At 47.7% G+C, this 13,632-nt stretch overlaps 1 protein-coding gene across 2 annotated transcripts; it reads right to left on the minus strand.

Annotated features, from left to right (window-relative positions):
* Nucleotides 1–8,825: 8,825 nt before the first annotated feature.
* Spata3 (spermatogenesis associated 3) lies at nucleotides 8,826–13,377 on the minus strand. 2 transcript variants are annotated; one of them, XM_052193719.1, is made up of 3 exons: nucleotides 13,077–13,377; nucleotides 11,074–11,245; nucleotides 8,826–8,931 (listed from the first exon to the last, which is right to left on the minus strand). In XM_052193719.1, exons 1-3 carry the CDS (start codon nucleotides 13,375–13,377, stop codon nucleotides 8,826–8,828), a joined length of 579 nt encoding a protein of 192 aa, XP_052049679.1. The 2 variants fall into 2 exon arrangements, with proteins under 2 accessions (XP_052049679.1, XP_052049678.1); XM_052193718.1 differs by having other exon boundaries at nucleotides 11,074–11,248.
* Between the last annotated feature and the right edge of the window lie 255 nt (nucleotides 13,378–13,632).

Below are 13,632 nucleotides of genomic sequence, written 5' to 3' on the forward strand. Positions count from 1 at the left end.
ATTATCCTCCACTGAGGCTCTCATCAAGGTTTGTTTTTAGCTATACATGTACTCGTTCTTCAGCCTACCTTACCTTTTGGGAAATAGTCTGATCTTGGGTAAGGCAGCTTTCTTTAGTTAGAACAATACGCAGACAGAGGTATAGATGTAAATGGCTAGCAGTGACTACACCAGCTTCCGGGAGAGCCAGCTCATCCCTGGACAGCACACTGCAGTATCCATCCCAGTCAGGTTTCTACAGACTTCCGGGTTTTCCAATTGCATGAATACCAGAAGGGGAATACTTGATCACCAGACAAATTTCTATCAAGAATGTGCTTGGCTTAAAGTGATTAGAAAGAATTATATTAAAAACACAAGGCAGGTGGGTCAATCTAATTAGGGTTTCTGATTTAATGTGACTAAATCTCCAGCACAGTTGACTGTCATGGGACGGGAAGGAAGTTTTCTAACCTCAGAAAGCCATCTGGACCAGCCTGGCTAGGTAATGACCATGAAGGTGTGAGATAGCCTGCTTGTGTGTGTGAGAGAGAGACCTAGAATGTATGGAGAAGGGGGTAAGGCAATCTTGTTGCACAAACGGGAAAGATCTAGAGCCCAGAGGGCAACAGAGTTGAGAAGGAACTTTTGCCAACATATCTATTGGAGGATACCTGCTGTGCTATTTACAAAAGGGAAGCTCTGGAGAAGCCTGTAGGTCCCTCGAAAAGAATGTTTCAATTGGAAAAAAAAATAATAATGATACTTAGCATGTTAAAGCCCTCAGTATTTCATGGCTTTTACTAAAATAGCTGGATTTTCACTCTGATTCTGCCTTCTCTTGTGCAGCCTACTTGCTCCAAGGATAGATGATTCTAACTTAACTTAGGTGGGCCAACTGAGTCACTCCAGTTCCCTGGTCCCAGCCATCAGTGTTCGTGGGACATGCTGATCCGAGAAGATGGAAGCATGGGACTTTGGCTTTTGGATTTGGTTTTCCCGAGACAGGGTTTCTCTGTGTAGCCCTGGCTGTCCTGGAACTCACTCTGTAGACCAGGCTGGCCTCGAACTCAGAAATCCGCCTGCCTCTGCCTCCCAAGTGCTGGGATTACAAACGTGTGCCACCACCGCCTGGCAGGACTTTGGCTTGGGATGCTCAGTGATTGACAGGTTGACAGGCTCGTAGGACAAAGATCTATTGTAACCTTAGGTACTGCTGGCCGCTGTTGGGGCTCAGAAGACAAAACTCCAAAGTGTGGCGCTTTGGCATACTCTCTTGAACTAAATAAAAGGATGTCAGAAGGTCTCAGAAGCAAAGCATCTCTGACTTTCTGTCATTTTGGTCTCCTGTTTGCCTTTCCCTCCTGAAGAGTCATAGAAACCTGAATTTGTCTTCCCCAAGAACCTTTTTTCTAAGTCATAAAAATCTAAAAGTCAGTAAATCTCTCTTGAGGGTTATCATTCCAGATGGTTCTGTCCCATAGCCAGGAGGGAACGATTCTACCCTGAGGTCACCAAGAATCTGAAGACAGGTCCTCCTGGGTCTTTAGGCTGTTAGCTCTATGCTGTCCAGTCACATGTCTGTGTGGCCGTCTATGCTTCATCAAACCTAAGTCTAGAAACAGCATTTCCTGGGGCTTGGCTATTTATTATTTACTGTTTTCGAGACAGGGTCTCACTGTGTAGCCTTGGCTGGCCTGGAACTCACTCTGTACCCCAGGCTGGACTTGAACTCAGAAATCTGCCTCCTCTGCCTCCCAAGTGCTGGGATTAAAGGCTGCCTGCCTCTGCCTCCCAAGTGCTGGGCCACCACTGCCCAGCTAGAACTCTTTCATGTAAAACAATCTATTCTCCTCTGCCTCCCTAATGGTGGGATTAAAGCTATGGGGCTCTTAAGTACTAAAGGACTTGAGTGCTAAATAAAACAGACTCAGTAAATGTGGTATGCTTTTGTTAACCTGCCTTTTGTTGTAGGACAGGCCCCATATGATGAGTGAGGAGGGAATTACAGATCTCTGCCCCAACACAACCACCATAACCACAGGATGAAACTAATTCCACAGAGGGCAAAATGGGGAGTAGAGAGGGAAAAGTTTTGAATAAAATCTACCCAAAGCCTACTACCTGTGGATTGTACAGTTACATAAACCACCAGACTCCCCTTGTCCGAGGCAGATGGCCGTGGTTTCCTCTTTATGTGTGACCATAACTGGCACCATAGACAGGATTCAGTGATTGATACGGCAAGCCAGATACTAATGTAAGTTTGGATGACTTATACTTGATCCATTATAAACCAGGCATATGCGGGAACATCACACAACCATGAGAAATTGTCCGGGTATGGTGTCATACAGCTGTTATCCCAGTGCTACTGGAGGTGCCAAGACCAGAGGATCATGAGTTCTAGGCCAGTCCAGGCTACATAGTAAGACCTTATCTTAAAGAAAGCTAGGCATGTTGATACACATCCAAAACTCAGGAGACAGAGGCAGGATGATCACTGTGGGTGTGAGTCCTCCTTGCTGTATATAGTGTGTTTCAGGCTAGCCAAGGCTACATGGTGAGAACCTGTCAAAAGAAAACAAAAACAAAAACAAAAACAAAAACATCCCTCCACTACCACCACCAAACAGATAACGTGAAAAGATTCTCTTGGAAAGTGGAAACAGGTTACATACAAATCTTTGGTATGAAAGTATACAGAATTCAGAGGATAAATACTGATTTTAACCAAGTGAGGTTTTTGTTTTTGTTTTGTTTTGTTTTGTTTTTGTTGTGTTTTGTTTGGCGGAGAATGGGAAGCTTGGAGAGAAGAACCTGTTCTCTTCAGTTACCTCAGGCCCAGTGGCTCCTGTTTGACACCTGAGAAGAACACCTCACTCCCAGGGAGAGCCTTGGGGAAGGAGGGGACCCCGGGACCCTGGGTAAGGGCTGTCAGGAGCACCAGTGGTAGGGGCATAGTCAGCTATCCTCATGCTGACTGAGAGTTACCCTCAGTCTGGGGTGGGAGACTGTACCCAGAGTCTTTGGGTTCTTAGAGTCGAGGGGAACGATTGGCTCACATAGCTGCTTATCCTGCTCTCTGGATTTGAACTGTGGTTCTGCAGCAATGCTGTTGAGTCCTTAGTCACCTATGATTAATGTGGCACTCCAACGAAGGGACAAGAGAGGCAAGCCTGGGGTCACGATGGGGCAGTGTCTCCAAAAAGAGCAAGAGGCCAGACACCTGCAGAAGCCCCAGAGAATGGGGTGTCTGGCTTGGCTGCCAGCTCCACGCTCTGCTTCCTTTAACCGCAGACTTTAGTTCTTCGGGAGCCTCCTGCTTTGGGATGCCTGTCCAGCTTAGCAGCTCTCATCAGGAGTGTGCAGCGTTGGTGTTTGAAAAGAAGAATCGCTGCTGAGCGATTTGCATTTCCAGCAAGCTTTCAATAGCCGCCCGTGAATGAGGTCTGTGTTTGTGAGCAGTCCAGGGGCAAGGAAAGAAAGCAGCTACACTGCACCTCCCAGGCAGCGCCAGGCTGGGGGGGCAAGAAGCTGCCTTTGCCAAGAGCAGTGGATGCTGGGATGTGTGTGAGTCGCTTCTCCCTGGAGGTTTCCAGGGAGCAGAGCTTTGGGAGGTAAACTCGCAGCCAAGGCCCAGGAAGGCCTCTTTCCCCAGCTTCTAGCCTCCTCCTGCTTAAGGATGCAGCTTTGTAGAGAGGGCTGAGCACCCCCGGTGTGGGGGGCCTGCCTGCTCCTGTTTGAATAGGGTTCACCCTCTCTTCATAAGGGTTTCATTTACATCCCTTTCGTCTTAGGAGTCACCTGTGGGGTTTATAAATGAGGTCTTGAACAAATCTCCAGGCTCATCTTTGCTCTCGAGACAACCTGAAGAAGGATGATGCTTAGCTCCAAGTATTCCCCAGAGGCTTTGGTCCCAGTCCAAGAGCCCATGGTAGGTCCTTGACCCACCACAGACAACCCCTGGGAGACCACTGTGAGAAAGGTGGAGGTCCTTAGCGTGTGTCTCTTTATCCATGACTCCTCAGGACAGAGGTCCTCCCCTCTGTAGTTTGTGGTCATCCTGTTGAAGTAACTCCTAGGAAGAGCTAAGCCAAGCATCTCAGGGCTCACCAGGACTGCTGTCCTAGGTCCTGCTGCATGTACATGAAATCTCCGTAAAAATCCAAGGATGGGGCTGTCCTAGGTAGCTGACCAAGTGACAGTTCAGAAATGATGGTGCACTAAGAGAGGACAGGGACATTCCTGGTCCCACCCCCTCTGTAGATCTTTATAAGCTAAGAACGATGTTTCCCTGGGTCCTAGAGCGAGTTTACCAAACCCAACCTTGAGAGCTGGGAGAAACCACAGTTTAGGCCAGTGGGTCAGAAGCACGGGGCCTGCCTGGGTCTACAGCCTGCGAATGGGAGCAGTCTTGCCATCTGAACTCTCAATAGGATCTGTCTCCAGACAGGTTGTGCTAGCACTGGATTGGAGAGACCCAGAGGAGTCAACCTCAGTGTTGCTTTCTGTGGGAGAGAAGTGTCCCCTCCTCATGAGGTCACAGAAATCTTAGGTGCTGTGAGGCAGGAGAGCAGAGGAGAAAACTCTCTTTAGAGATACAACTGGGCTTGAGACAGGGTTTCATGTAGCCCAGGCTGATCTTGAATTTGCTGTGTAGTGGAGGCTGGTTTTGAATTTGTAATCCTCCTGTTTCTGTGTAGAGTACTGGGTGTACAGGTGCATGCCAAAACCTTTGGTCTAGCTGTGCTGATGGTTAAACCCAGGGCTTGGGACGTGCTCGGCAAACACTCTACTTCCTGAACTACATCCCGGTCCTCTGAGATCTTTTGCTTTTGTTTTAATATGTGATCTAAACTCATTTATGAGGATACCACCTTTGTGACCTAATCATGTTCCAAAGGCCCCACCTTTTGATACTGACACATTGGGCATTGGTTTAGGTTTTAACATACAGATTTTGGGGTGGGGTTGGGGTTGAAAACCTTCCTATTTAATATGGAGGGAGAAATACTTTTTCATTTACCCATGTTAGGTTTGTTGACTGTGCCCTCCAAATGAGACTGACAAAGGGCAGATTAGCAAGAGAAAAACAAGTTATGAACGAGGCAGTGCCTGTGCACAGAGAAAAGACACAAAGGGAGGATGTTCAGAGCATTCCCAAGAATTTTGTAGGGAAGCTATAAAAGGTTTGAGCGTGAACAGTGACCAACTGTGGAAGGACACTAGTATGGGGACAAGGCCGACTTTGCGTGGGATGCTTTTCCTGGGAGCTGCATTCAGGGACAAGACTGTTTATCCTTGGGGTGGGGTCACCTCATTATAATAGTAGAAATTATGCTGCTTTCAGGTAGATCAGAGAGGGCGGAGGCGAGCTTCTATTTCTCATGGCTTTCTACTTAGACTAATCCTTATGGAGAGCGGCATATTTGGGGTGCCATGAACGGCCTAAGTAAAAATGACCGTCGTCAGGAACTCATCTTTCTGGCTAGAATCCCCCCCTTGACAATTTGTAAAGAAACAGCAGGTTTTTAGCCCACCTCTATCTGTCCCATACTCCTTGGGGACAGCTTTCTCTGATACCTGCTGTTCGATGCTTACAGGTTTCCTCTCCAGAGGACAGACATACAGGCACTTCCCTCCTAGCAGGCCTCCAGCTACAGTAGACAGGAGTGGCTGTGCAATGCTTAGCTTCTGTTGGGTGGGATTACTCTGATGGTGTGTTGTGCCATCTTCCAGGGTGGCACAGCAGGGTCTGGGCATCAGTGGGTACCCAGGACTGCCCATTCATAATCAATTCCTTCATAATCAATTCCTTGTGACCTATCTCAACAGTTTTCCACGCTACAGTCTTACCTGTGAGGGTTCAATAGCTAAACACTTTTTATAAAAAGGTACATTATTTTAGAATTCAAATTCCTTCTATTTGGCTTTCTTTCTTTCTTTCCTTACCTTTTCCCTTCCTTACCATGATCCTCTCTTCCAGGAGTATTTGCTGAGATTTCTATAGACTAAGATTCTACCTGGATATTTAAGGGTTAGAAGAAAAAAGTCCACTCAGCACTGGGCAGAAATAGCCACAGGGTGCAAACAGGTCAGGACTCCATTACAAGTGATACCAAGAGGAGACATTTCCTAGAGATACCCCCCTTTTGTGTCCAGAGCCCTCACGTCTGAGAATGCAGACTTCATGTTAGCTTATTCCTCTTGTTCCTACTAACTGGCCTGAGGTGTGGCTGACTAATTAAAGTAGGCACTGAATGGAGCCTTGAAATTCTTGCTTGAAAAGTGAAAATACATTGTCTCACTGAGTGTGTTCCAACTGTGGCCCCACCTGGTTGAGAAGCCGAGCCTAGAAATGGTAGGTACTTAGGCTGACACCGAACCTCAAGGCACTTACCTTCCTGACTCTGTGCAGGATCCAACTTTTATGTTTTGGAGTAAGACACATTGAAGACAGATTTCTAGCTGGGTGTGGTGGCACGTACCTGTTACTCTAGCATTCTGAAGGATCTGGTGGAAGGATTGTGAGTTTAAGGCTAGCCTGGGCTACATAACAAACCCTTGTCTCAAAAAAAATGAAGAAAAGAGACAAGATAGTTTCTCTCTGTCTATTTTGGTGACAAGTGAGATCCTTTGATGGAAACTGGATCTGTAGGGAAAAATAAATGATAATGACAGAGTTGTTAGCTTCATAATCAATTCCTTGTGACCTATCTCAACAGCTTTCCACTCTACAGTATTACCTGTGAGGGTTCAATAGCTAAACACTTTTTGTAAAAAGGTACATTATTTTAGAATTCAAATTCCTTCTATTTGGCTCTTTCTTTCTTTTCTCTTTCTTTCTTCTTTTTCTTTTCTCCTCCTGCTCCTCTTCCTTCTTCACTGATCTTTTCCTTTCTTCTTCTTTGCTTCTTCAAAGTCAGCCACATTGCTTTGCCCCAAGGCCATGGCACTATTTGTAAAGTCCTAGAGCATCTCCTGGGCTCAGCCATTGCCAGCACCTGCCCTGGTAACTCCCATTCCCGAGAGACCCGAGCAGCTGAGTTGGAACCTCCCTCCCCCGAGAAGTTGGCTATGGTGTTGAGTTTGACCATATTCAATGTCCCAAAGGAACCTTTCGCTTTTGTTGCTTCATTATCTGCTAAGGAAAAATGCTATGGGAGAGGTTCCCAAAATTTGGGAAAGAAAATTCTGGAAGTGTCTTTCTCTAAGAGGAGGCAGCTTTGCCACTTTCATTAGATGAAGGTTCACTTTGGACAGAGAAAGACACCCTTTCCTTTTGTAGGGACTAAGGGCTGAGCCTCAAAGCTCACTGTACCTGCAAAGTCCTTCTCTAGGGTATATGTTTTAGAGTGGTACTTCTCTGGGCTCTGCACCTACAGGTTTATCTACGAACCCATCCTACCATAGAACCTTCTGGAAACACCCTTGCCCATGGCAGTGGGAACTTTGGGATGCTCCACACCATCTGACCTCCACCTCACTTCTTCCTGGCTGGCAGGATCCTCTTCTGGTTTGAATGCTATGCCATCAGCCTGTGTGCTGTACTGTTACTCCATATTATATATGGCAACAACTTCCGAGCTGTGCCTTAACCCGAGGTAGACAACCCAGGTCTGTTCAACATTTACCATGAGGCACAGATTGATAGCTCATTTATGCAAATAAAGTACCACTACCTATGCACTTACCAAATTAAGCCAGGAAAACACATATGTGCACCAAAATCAGATCAGAAAAAGGCCTATGAATATACTGAATACACCAGACCACAAATAATGCAGTGTTCTCAGTAGGCTCCCATAAAAGGAAGGCTTGCTACCACTGGGGTACAGAAGCACCCATCAGCGTGCCATTGGACCATCTGGTGCATACATCATTGGATTCGTAGAGACAATGAACGCCTAATTCAGTCTCTGGGACTTCAACTCCTAATATCTCTGAGTTCTCATGGCCATCGTCTTTGGAGAGAGCTTACTCTCCACTAGACATGACATGGACAGTCATTCCCCTAACACCGAGATCCCAAGTGGCACAGTCTAGAGATTGCCAGTTTAAATCCAGAGCCAGCATCTTCTCTGCTACCATACTGAGATGATAGCATGATGACATGGTAGCAAATATCCCACTACTCCCAGCAAGTCCAGGCAGAGGGCAGACAAGGCTCTTAAGTGCTGTGCTGTTTCCTGGAGGTCAGGGTGGTATAATATTATTCCTCAAATGATCTTTGAATAGTCACCAGGGGCTCCAGGAATGATGCTGAACTCTCACCGGGTTTGGATGTTTGTATATTTTAAGCGTTGATTCCCAGACCCATGTTTGACTACAACCATCCCCTGTCTGATCCCATGTGTGGATGACAGAGGGCGAACGGGTGGGCTGAAATGTCTCCCTTGACTCTCACTCCCCTACCTCAAGCATCACTTTTTAAGCATTCAGCCATTTGAAGAAGACCTAGCTGTTGGGATGTCTGCGCTTGGTGACCACCTTTCCCCAGTCCCCTTTCCTGACTGATCCATTGGCTCTTTGAATGATAACTTTTGGAACTAACCTCTACCCCACTCCTCCCCCACTTCTTCCCATCTAGGACAAGGGAAGCCACAGCAGCCCCGGGACAGGGCTGTATGAAGGCCTTTTCGCCCTGATGGTTCTAATCAAAGGTCTCCAGAGAAGCTTGAAAGAGGCCTGACTTGACACAGGGATGATCACGAGCTTTCCTGGACAGGCTGAAGGCCTAAAGGCCTAGTCCGCCTAGAGATAGTCTTCTCTAGCAAGAGAAAAGGGACAAGGTGATCCTCCTACCTGCCGGACTGTGGGCCTGGGGTCCAGTTCACAAGGATTCAGCCATGAAGTAGGCAACTCCCAAGGCCCCCAGAGCCACAGCAACAGTTCCGAGAGCTTGCAGCACGATAGTTACGGGGAGTGCAGTATTTCCTTGAAGGTTTTCTGCAAAGCAAAGCAGAAAGGGGGTGGGGGTTGGGGAGAAAGGCTTCAGTGTCTGTGTCCTGGAAGGAATATGGTGGAACTTAGAGTCCCCTCCTGATCGTTCTCCTAAAGGGACACGTTGCTCTCACCTCTCTCCACAAAACGTCCTACAAGACCCCTGGGGCACGAGGGTTGGTAGCCTGTGACTGGCGCCCAGAGGGGCGGTGGGGTAGGAAGGTGGTCCAGACCACCATGTGCCGGGCCTTGCACCAAACACCTCCCACCCCTCTCAATGCCCTCTTTAAGCTTCACAACAACTCTCTGAGGCAGTGTAGAGATGTTCAGATATCAGGAACTAACATAGTTATACCCTCTACAAAGACTGGGACAGCAAATGAGTGGAGCAGTGTATCCGAGGAAGCCCTTCAGAAAGCGCGGTATCTAGTCTGATAAAAAGCCAACTAAAGGAGGGATTCTTGTCTCCACGGACGCCTACTGTAAGTCCTCTGAGAAGGCAGAGACTACAGAAGCAGGGGCTCGCAGGGGCTCACAGGGGAAAACAAATAAACGTGCATCTTGCCCTGGCCATGGGGTTCTGTGGCTCCTTTGCTTTCCTGACTCTGAACCGTGATGTGGCTTTTCCTACAGCCTAGAACACCCCTCCCTTCCATTCTAAGCCAGAGAGGGACCCAAGGGTACTTTTGGAGTTGACTCACACAACGCTGTGGACCCTGAGATGGTCCTGTCTTACTCCGATACTCCCAGAAGTCCACCTGTACCACACACTACCTGCTTTGTGCACAGACTTCTAAATGCACAGATCTTAATTAGCTCCACAGGCTGAGCACATCACACGGGAAGGTGAAGATCTTGTTTAGGTGTCCCTCACAGCATTTGGCATCCTCCCAGCGTAGGATTTGATTTTTCACCCAGGGGAACACACAGTACCGTCTGGCAGCGGATGAATGGACAGACACACTGTGTGGGTGAGTGGTGGGCGGGACTCTTCCTGGCTGGGACTCTTTAGATGGTATCTCTGATTCTAGGTATGCTCTCTTCCCCAAATCTATCTGTGTGGGTATTATTATCATCATTATTATTATTCAAGGATGGTGGGCTGCGTTCCTGATGTAGGGATATGGGATCTCCAAGTGGAAGGGCGTCTTCCGGGGCATTTTGTGAAGTTCTGAGTATTATTAGGAGGATGGCTCATTGGGGTAGAGGCTCCTCTCCTGGCCTCAACACATAACCCGGCAAGCCCTGCAAGAGTGAGGACTTTCTCAGTCTGTTCTTAACAGGACAGGGACCTTCCCATGGGTGCCAATGGGCAAATGACATACGACATCTCTCTGGAGGCGCTGTGGAAGAGGAACAGTAGGACCGAGGCTGGGTGATGTCATAATGAAGGAAGGGCTACCACTAACAGACAGGTCTGGAAAACATGGCCCCTGTGAGGACTCTTGATAACAGCACGGCATATTCTGAGTTGGGGCAGGTTTTGCTATTATTGGCAGAAGGGACCTATGAATTTCGATCAGGTTTATCAATGAGTTCTAGATATATATATGTTTTTTGGATTTGTTTTTTTTTGAGACAGGGTTTCTCTGTATAGCCCTGGCTGTCCTGGAACTCACTCTGTAGACCAGGCTGGCCTCGAACTCAGAAATCCTCCTGCCTCTGCCTCCCAGAGTGCTGGGATTACAGGCGTGCGCCACCACTGTCCAGCTGAGTTCCAGGGATAATTAATGTGCCATTAATAAGTAGATGCTCACTGTGTATGGTATGGGTCAAAAAAAAAAAAAAAGAAAATTAGAGAATGGCCAACCATTGTGTAATTACACAGCTCCTGAGTTTACAATGGGCCAGGTGGGAGGGTGCTCTCAGGGAGGACGGTTTCTCAGGGATGACAGTTTCTTAGGGATGACGTTTCTCAGGGATGACGGTTTCTCAGGGATGGCGGTTTCGTGGGAAAAAAGGAAGAAAAGGTACAACAAAGAGCCTGCCCACCGAACCAGAGACATTGTTATTTAGAAGGGAAGGCTTTGCTTTTGAAAGGCCTGTGATGGTTGGAGGAAGTTATACACAATTGCCAAGTTGTGAGGACAGAGCCTGGCCCTGGGGATTATACACCCGAGGCTTCAGCCCTCCCGCCCATTCGGGAACCTGTAGAAGGTGAGAAGGTTTGGGAATCCTCTCCCCGGCATGGATGACCAGTCCCGAGGCAGAAGGACATCAAAGATTCGGCTATGGCAAAGCCCCAGACGACGCCAGCAAGCGGAGCTGCCCGGGCAGATCACACAGGGGCAGGAGCGTGGGGCCACGTAGGTCAAAGGCACTACTGGATAGAGAGAAGGAGAGAAATGAGGTCTATACCTGGTTCTTGGGAGTGGGACACAGTCTCCAGGACAGTTCTAGGAGTCATATTATTGGGAGTTGGTAAATGCTAAGAGGTGGATGCTAGCGGGTGTAGGGTATCAGTGGTACATCTTTGCAGATTATCTCTAGCCTTGGGCCCTTCATGCAATCCCTTTCTCCACTTCCTAGTTGCGTCATTGTGAGCTGCATCTTTGCTACAACACATGGCTATCCTTAAAACAGCAAACCAATATGAATAAGTCACTCTTTCCATTATTTTCACAGTGATGAGAAAGCTAACAAGCTCAATAGGCCATGGGCAGTCCTTGCTTTGCCTCTTCAATACCCTATCGTTTTCTAAGTGAGCACAGGAAGGTTTAAAAGATTTGGTACAGGGCAGTTTTGCTTTCCGCTGACACCAGCTCTGAGGCTATCACCCAGAAATGCTCGTCTCCATGGTTGAAGCTCACGTAGCACACAGACACCATATGTCAAGGACAGGTTGGCCCTTAGTCACAGAGTCCCCATTGTTGTGGTAATTCCTTGGATATAGAGCTCTAGTGTTTTTTTTCTACTCAGACAGTCTTAGGATTGCTGTGCCTCAGAGGGTGTGGCTCGCTCAAGGACATAGAGCAACTTGGTCATGGTTCAAGGAAAGGTCAAGAAAGACGTCCTCCTCCTCCTCCTTGGGAGACTAGAGCCGGCCTCTTAGAATTGGAAGGTCAGCTGTGGTCAAGGGTGGGGAATCTAAAATCAGAATAGGCTGAAGTTCCCCTTTCAACCATACCAAGGGCTGCTCTCCAGAGGACAAAGGAATAGTTCCTCCCTGCAATATTGTCAGATACGATTAATGTAGACAGCTGAATGCAGGGCTAGGTGTGGAAAGAATGGTCAGTGGCCACTTGGCTATCTTCGTTATCCTTAGCAGTTGGAAGCATTCCACTTCCCAACTCCACCTGAGTCCCCTTGATACTGTCCAAAATTTGTCTCTTGTCAGCTATCCAAGAAGATGGAGACCACTTTTTGACAGCTGACCAGCCATTTAATTTTAGACAGAGCTAAATTAAATTAAAAGAATGGCTATAATTTTTTTTTTCATTTTTGGTTTGTTTTATACCTTGAGCAGATCCTTTTCTAGTATCTTCTGTGGGAAAGAATGACAATTTAGCAAACGGAAATATAGGATGCCTATTTGAAATGGATACTAAGAATTATAACATTATTTTTGGTTTATCTGAAGCCAAAAATAGGAGTTAGTCGGGGGTTCTATATTTGATCTAGCCATCCTCTCTGCGGTCCAAGGTCAGACCTCTTGGGATAATAAGGAAAACCAAAACAAAATTCCTATCTTCCATCTGACAAACAGAACCCCCCAATTCTCTCACAGCCAGCCAGCCAGCCAATCACCCTGAACTATCTTCTTTGGAGCAGTGAGGCCTCTGGTGAGAATAGCCAGATAAAAAGTAGCCAGAAGGTATATATATCACTGCTTACTTTCTTTTAAACCATATTTGCTTTTAATTTCTGAATGGTTGCTAACTGACTCCTAATGAGAGGGTCTCCCCATGCAGCCATAAATGTTAGTATGTATCCATGGCTGTTTCCAGTGAGACCTGGGATGCTATAGAATGACAAAACCTAGGAATTCTACTCTCGTAAAAATCACCGCCCTCCCCAGTTCATAAACTTGTCCCCGGGCAAGTATGTATGCTGACCATACACCACCACCTGACAGGAGCCCGCCTCTGGTGGCTCTGGGACTCTCTATCAGCGAAAGTCTAGAACTGCTCTAAAGCAGGAAGTCTGCCCACCTGCTTTCCTGCATGGAGAAGTTGGTTTAGGTTCCGTGGGTACCAGGCACGGAGATGAAGCACGTTTTTCTGGAGGCGGGAGGGGCTGTGGTGTAGGCTGTTGCGGTTTAGGCTCAGGGTTAACTTGGTGTGGTGGGGCGGACTCCTGGCAAGGCTGTGGCTGCGGTGGTGGCGAGGCAGGCTCTGGACATGACGGCGGGGTTTCCGAGCTGGGCTGCTGTGAGGAGTCGGAGCTAGTCTGCGGTGAAATGGAATTCCTGCGGCGCCTGGAATCAGACTTTTTCTTTTTGACCTTCTTCATGGTGATCCTTCTAGAGTAACACCGTGGAGCTACATGGAACTGTGAATTTCCTGGCTCCCTCCCTAGGGAGGTAGTCTCCCCTGTGGGTATGTCTCTGATCTTTGACAACAGCAAGGCCCCACAGACAAGAGTCACCCATACCTCCTGTGAGGTCACAAAAGCCAGGCTGGCCCATGTGGCTAGCTAGGGCTCTGGCACTGGTTTCCTCTTCCAGGGCTTCCTGCTTGAACCGGCAGGGGGCAGCAGCTGCCTTGT

This window comes from Apodemus sylvaticus, chromosome 9 (genome assembly GCF_947179515.1).
Source record: "Apodemus sylvaticus chromosome 9, mApoSyl1.1, whole genome shotgun sequence".
Taxonomy (NCBI): Eukaryota; Metazoa; Chordata; class Mammalia; order Rodentia; family Muridae; genus Apodemus; species Apodemus sylvaticus.